A 7,061-nucleotide genomic window follows, 5' to 3' on the forward strand; every position below is an offset into this window, starting at 1 on the left:
GGAAGGAGTGGGGAACCCGATCTATGAGTGGAGTTTTCAATAAAAGTAGTCTTTTCGGTAGTCTATGTTAGGTTTTTGGTCGCCGTTTTCTTGTTGGTTTCCCCGCAATGGAGATGGCATCGTCCGCAATAAGTGATCTTCGGCCTTTCGTTCGACGACGAGATCTCCTTCCCGACGTCAATGGTGGTCGTTGAAAGATTACAATTATCTAGGTATGGGTGTTCGGATCTTACTTCGCCGGATCGATCTTGGATCTTTTCTCATGGTTGCCGCGAGGAGGATTATCCTCGCGGTTCTTGTCCCGATTGCTACGTCCTCGACAATGGTGATTCGTATTCTCGGCTCTCCATCAACGTCGACAAGGCGGATCGGTTTTTATTCCACGACATGCCGGTGTTGGTACTCTTGCCGATGTTGATTGACTACTTTAATGGTTGTGCGCGTGCACGCAGCCTTGGCATTGCGGCTCAAATTAAAATTATGGGAGAACCTTCGTTGGTATTTACAGGTCTATGGTTTGTTATCTATCTTTGGTTGCCTTCAGAAAAATACAAGATTATGTCTTGGAAGAAGAAAGAGTTTGAAGACCTCGAAGATTTGCTAGTATCTTTTAGACTTTATTTTGTAATCGCTGGAGACAGCTCGTGTATCTATACCATGTACTATTTGTTATTATGAATATATGTGGTATTGATTGTCAAAAAAAATGCTTGTGCATGTGACTCTCGGATATTGGCTAGTAGGTTGGCAACCTCCTCCGGCGCTCTGCCACATTGCACTCCATATTGCACTCCAGCAACGAGGACACACCCACGAATCCGGCTCCTCACATATCGCATACGTATAATTAGCACTCTCTCAATTCTAAAAAATGCTGCATAGTGGGCTGTTCACGGCGCCGCTTACCCATGCCCACTCGAACGAAGCCTGTAAGTGGGCACCCACCGGTTAACAGCAAGATTATGTGGGCCTTCTCACGAGATCCACGTCGAGCCCACTCCCAGTTCGCACGGCTCGGTCGCGAGGAGCAGCCGGAGCGCCGGCGGTTTAGCTCGGGCACGGCCACCGCGGAATGCCCGGACACCCCTCCACCTCTACTCGTCCTCCAACTCCTCAGCGACGGATAAGATGCCCGGCTCCTCGGATCCGTGCCCTCTGCTCTCCTCTGCTCAAGCACAATCGACCAGGACCACGCGTTGATGGAGGCGCCGGCGCCGGCATGTACCTGCACGGGGGATTCCGGTGGACGGCGTGGTCTATAGAGAGCAATTCCGTCCAGGGATTAGAGACAATGTCGAGGTCTGCAAGCCCACGAGAACCAAGCAGAGCCGGGAGAACAAGGTAATTTCTTTTTCCAGCTTCCTGTTTCTCTTCACGAAATTTGAGATGTTAATATTTTCGCTGAGGTACATGGGCTTGGGGGACACGTTTCTAATGATTTTATGTTAGGAATTATGATGCTATGTTGCCTGGGTGACTGGAATCAGAGAGGCGTTTGCAAGTAATTGTTGATAGAAATGGACCATGCATCTGCTCAAGAAAACTCCTAGGATACGTGCTAGTTCTGGATGGGATGCATAGACCATAGTCATTTCAAGTTGGTAGATGTTTTGTATTTCAACATTTTACTTGCGAAAGCAGCTAGCAGACAAGTAATAGGACAATCATCAGTATGCTAAAAGAGGGAACTAAACAGACTGAGTTCAATGTTAACTCATACAGAACAACATATCACAAATTATTTGCAGCAATTGATTTTCTTTGCGGGTATTTGCAGCAATCGATTGACATCAAAGCTCACACTTTGGAAGAAATATGTAATTTACTCCATCCCCTGCATCTGCTAAGTCATCTCCGTCTTTTAGAAGAAAAAAATACTACTGAAAGAAGTACCTAGTTTTCTTCCCCATTTTTGAATAACTGATTGATGGAAATAGTCTCTTAAGCAACCAAAAACAAAAACAAAAACTTGGTCAGACGCACGGCAGGAAAACCTCCGACCTAGGGACAGAAAATCTACCTCTATAACAACTCAAAGAATTTGGAATTCCGAATGAAAATCATTTTAAAGGATAACTTACTTTTCTGTCTGGACTCGAGGCACCTTTGCGCTGATCTCGGGCATGTCATTGACAAATGCCACCGACTTCCACCAGTTGTCATCCCGGAACCTACCAATTGATACCGAGGCCAGAGCTTGGCCACATTTCCTAAAGAGAAAAGAAGTACTCCAATATGGATGTATCTAGACTAAAATGTGTCTAGATACATCTATATTAGAGTCAATTAATATGAACCGGATGGAGTATTGGAATTCCGCTAGCTCTCTGCAATTTCTTTTTTCTGATGATCATGTATTTATGGCACCATACTACCACATCATTTTTCTCTTCCTTTCGCCTCTTGTACAAGTTCTTCATTGCCTGTCCTGGGAACATAAATCACATTCTTTACAGTTTACACCACTTATCCGTGCGTGCCTTTCAAAAGGTGGCTATTGCTCAATCAATCATCTAGCTATGATGAAACACGTGTGAGAAACAAATGGTGGATGTAGAATATTCAGTGCAGCGTCCGGCCAGGACATTACTTAGGAACAACAGTGCAGCATATCCGGCAAAGCCTCAGAGTGCAGGGGTTGGTATTGGCTACGAACTTGTAATAATGTCCACAAACCATGAAACCAACCACCGGTATGTAGTGCTATTCTCTGACGTAACGCACTCCATGATTCCAGTAGTTAACCAGCTGACAAGTACATGTATTTATCACTAATTAGCCTCTGTCGGAAAACTCAGTTTCGATCGACATGTCAGGGACAGTAAACTACGTGGATTACTTGTCCTTATCTAATAGGATTCAGAATGGTCTTTCTCTCTTGCATCAGCAAATTAGCTGTCATGCTTGTGGTTCTTGCCAGGTCACTGAACTTCAGATGTTTCATTTGGACATTGGAAGAAAAGGTCTTCCGGTCTCACGGCAGTGTGCTGATGGCCAGACTGAACTTGAGATGTGGCGTTGCGAATTCGGAACCACACAAGCTTGGAGTGGTTATCATACAATCTGAAGCCTTGAAGCTTGAAGTATTGTCATTTGTGAACAAGTTAGTGTACAACAAAACTGTCCCTTCTCCAGCTTGCAGAGATGCAGAGGTGGAGTTAAGATTCATATTTGCTATCACCATGCACCCACTGAGTGCTGGAGCTTACATGAAATCTGAGCAACTAACTATGCAAATGCATGGCAGCCTGACTAACTAGCTCTAGTCTATTCTAGAAAGGAAGATCAGTGATCGAGAGAGGAAAAAAATTCTTTTTTCGGTCAGTGATGCCTAGGACCGTGAACATTTGGAACGTAGTAATCTTCATGGAACACCGGCAATTTGTGTGCCACTGCCCTAACTTCGCTCGCAGCAACAACATCTTTCATCACATCGCTTTCCGCGTTAGCAGTAGAACTCTTGACCACATCATGGCTTGGTTTCTGCATTTCATGAATAAAAGGACGTTAGCATCTGCAGTAAGATATTCTGTTAGGGACTCAGAAGAACATTAGAATCACTACATACGTTGACCATTGGGTTGTCGGTGCTGCTGCTGCTGCTGCTGCTAACGGATGCCCGAGTCTCGGCATCTAGTCGGATGCCTTTAGCCTCCTTGGCCGTTGTCAGCACCAAAAGAAAGATCACAGCTGCAGCCAGTGACAAGTAGCTGGAACTCGTCATCCTGTTAGAGAGCGATGCTACTAACTGAGAGTACTTCTTCAGTACGTCTTCTGCACAGAAGAGAGTGTCGAGAGGAGATCAGGGTAGCTCGGAAGACGGTGTAGGGAGGAGAGGCTAGCTAGGCTGATTAACTCGTTTGAACTGATGCACTTAACCTAATGGGAGATGGTATATATACGTCCTGCTTTGCAACCCTTCCCAGTGTTTGCTGAATTGGTGTCTGTCAGGACTGGTTTATCTACAGCATATACACATTAAACAACTACTTGTTCGTGCAAATGTCTCGGGGTCACTGTCGCTAATTAGCACGTACCTATGCATGCAATGATGCGAGATCAGGCCTTAGTTTATAGAGTCCGGCGATGCATATATGCCACCCGGCCTAAATGGGAGGATGTCTGTTTGCACAAAAGTAGGGCCATACCCCTGATCAATTGTTTAAGACTCTGGATTAAATGTTAAATTAGTCCTTAATAAAATGCGGCACCCGTAACTGCAGGTAGAAGAGAGCAGCCTGCCGATTAAGCTGGAGGTTAATTTGGATGTAGCGTTTAGATGCTTATGAAATGAAATACAAGAAGAAAAAGAAGCATGTGGAATGTCCCTAGTATGTACATGTTTAAGCTACGCCTTTTCCCTGCCGGTGAGTTATTTGCTTCTAGAGGCACACTCTTTTCTTCTTTCTCTGTCCTTTGCCTATCTTCATACACTCATATACCACATTGTTTAGCCACATCACTTGTTTTAAAAGGTGGCTACCCCTGTACCCCAATCAATCATCTAGTTACCATTAAGCATGTGGGAAATAGTTGTGCATATACTTAGAATAGTACTTTAGTGCATCGTCCTGCCCAGACATAAAAGGTACAGTGGTACTTGGCGAACAACGCTGCAGCATATCCGGCACCGCTTCTAACAGTGTCCATCGCCAACAGATCAACCACCGACAGTGTACTAGTGCTGTTAATTGGCACATTACGTAGGTACGCTTCAAAATGTTTCCAGCTAACCATCAGTAGTTAACACTAAAGGGTTTGTGTATCTGTCTAAAATCTCTCGCTGCTTGGCAGGAACCTCTTGCAGTTACCATGTTATTTGCTCCTGTCAGTTAACTAGGACATTCTGTCCGGCTTGCATGTTACCTACCAGCGAGAGTGTAATATCTCTTGAAAAGTGGGTCGTCGAGTGCACATGCCATGCATGACAGATAACATCGGCGCCAATTGTTGCTTCAAATTCATATTGCCAAGAAAGTTAGTACATCAACGCTATCACCATATGCCCACTGCTTGAGCTTACATGGAGTTTTCCAACTATCTATAGCAGCCTGCAGCCACAGTAACTACCTAGCTAACTAGTACATCAAATTCCTATGAATGCCTGTCACCCTGTCTAACTAGCTCTAGTATGCTCTGGACAGAGGTTTCAAAAGCCGAGAGAGGACAAGAATGAAGCAAATGTTGTTTCCGGTCAGTGGTGCCTAGGGCCGCGAACATTTGGAACGTAGTAGTCTTCCTGAAGCTCCGTCAAGCTGTGTGCCACTGTCCTAATTTCTCCGGCAGCAACGTCGCTTCTAGTCGCATCGGTTGCCGAGCTCGTAGTAGGACCCTTGACCACCTCATTGTTTGGTTTCCGCATTCATGAATACTAGCAAGTTAGCATATGCAGAAAGGATCATTCCATAATATTCTTGGTCCAAATTAAGATTCAGACAATGAGTCAAATGATCGTCAAAATCACTACTTAAATTGACTATCGGACTGCTGCTGCTGACTAATGCCCAGGTCTCTGCATCAAGTCGGATGCCTTCGGCCTCCGTAGCCGTGAGTACCAGAAGCAAGATCACAGCTGCAGTCAGTGACAAGTAGATGGAACTCCTCCTCATCCTGTCAGGGATGGATGTCACTAACTAAGAGAGCACTTTTGTCTTCACTCTTCAGCTCGGAGGGGACCGGGGAGAAACGGATGCTAGGCTAATTTAGTTGTTGTCTGAATTGAAGCATTTAACCTCATGAGAGAAGGTATATATACATCCTGCTTTGCAACCCTCTCCAGTGTTTGCTGCACTGATGTCTGTCCTGAGTGGGTTATCTGCAGCATACACGCATTAAACAACTACTTCTAAGTGCAATGTCTCTGGATCACTGTCGCCGATTAACTTGTACCCATGTGTGCAATGATGCAAGACCATGCCTTAATTTATGGAGTACGGCCTTGTGTATATGCCACCCTAAATGGGAGAATGCTTGCACAAAAGTTGGGCCATGATCAATTGTTTAAGCTACTAGATTATTGTTAATTAGCAGTCTAAGACTTATTAAATGCAGCACCCGTAACTGCTAAACACAAGAAGCGTCGGGTTTTTGTGTTTGGTCTTTGCAGGAGCCGGACGAGACGCATTGTCTAGGCTTGGAAAGTTGGGTGCCGGTCTGTCTAGCTCTACTTGGCGTAGGTGTGCAGGCATAGGTTACGTGCACTTCCAGAAAGTGTTTGTAGGTTAAGAGAACAGCCTCGCCATGAAGTTGGATTTTGCCGAGGGTTAATTTCCATGTAGCGTTGGATGCCTTCTCAAATTAAATACTAGAACGAAAGAAGCTCGTGGAATGCCATTGTTGTGTACATATTGTTGTTGTACTAGTGATCGTGGCCTGAATCAACTAATATCGTCTAATTTGCCTTCTCAACATGAGTTCTTTATTTTCATCGAATTGGGTACTAAACACATCTCCGGGATTTATCATAAGCTGATTAGTAGGAGTTTTATGTGGTTGTTCTACGTGAAATTTCACACTAAGAAAATCGTATGGTTATTTTTCAAAATTGTTTTTGAAAAAACCAACGATAAAGTGAAATTGTCATTCTTGCAACAACCAATGCAGGTGAAAGGCTTTGCATAGTTCTGGTGTGAGTGGTTTATAAGGAGAAATTGTCAGAATCAAATAAATGATGACATAGCTCATTATTTTTTGAACAATGAAATGTTTGAGGCACAGTGATCCTATGTCGTTGGGGGTGGAGTGTACATCTTTCAATATGCTAATTATACTATTATGTTCCATGTAACTCGACTTAGATAAGCGGACAACATGAAGCTCATTTTTGCATCTTTGAACAACTCCTTAAATTAAAGAATAAATTCCATAAAATCGTGATCTTCTTCTTTGGAAAATCTAAGGATGAGGACCAGTATAAATAAATTTTTGGTTGTGAAGGTTGATATTTACCCTGCCATTATCTGGAAATCCCTTTGACAATAACAAATTGAATGGCTAGGGAAGCTACCCTTGTATGGAGATTGTCTTGTTCTTGCAAACAATGTACTCACTAGTTTGTCCAT

The 7,061-nt window shown here is 44.0% G+C and overlaps 1 protein-coding gene across 1 annotated transcript; it reads right to left on the bottom strand.

Moving 5' to 3' along the window:
* Nucleotides 1–3,321: 3,321 nt before the first annotated feature.
* On the bottom strand, nucleotides 3,322–3,724 carry LOC124691156. The gene is made up of 2 exons (XM_047224428.1): nucleotides 3,575–3,724; nucleotides 3,322–3,483 (listed from the first exon to the last, which is right to left on the bottom strand). Exons 1-2 carry the CDS (start codon nucleotides 3,722–3,724, stop codon nucleotides 3,322–3,324), a joined length of 312 nt encoding a protein of 103 aa, XP_047080384.1.
* Between the last annotated feature and the right edge of the window lie 3,337 nt (nucleotides 3,725–7,061).

This window comes from Lolium rigidum, chromosome 2 (genome assembly GCF_022539505.1).
Source record: "Lolium rigidum isolate FL_2022 chromosome 2, APGP_CSIRO_Lrig_0.1, whole genome shotgun sequence".
NCBI lineage: Eukaryota > Viridiplantae > Streptophyta > Magnoliopsida > Poales > Poaceae > Lolium > Lolium rigidum.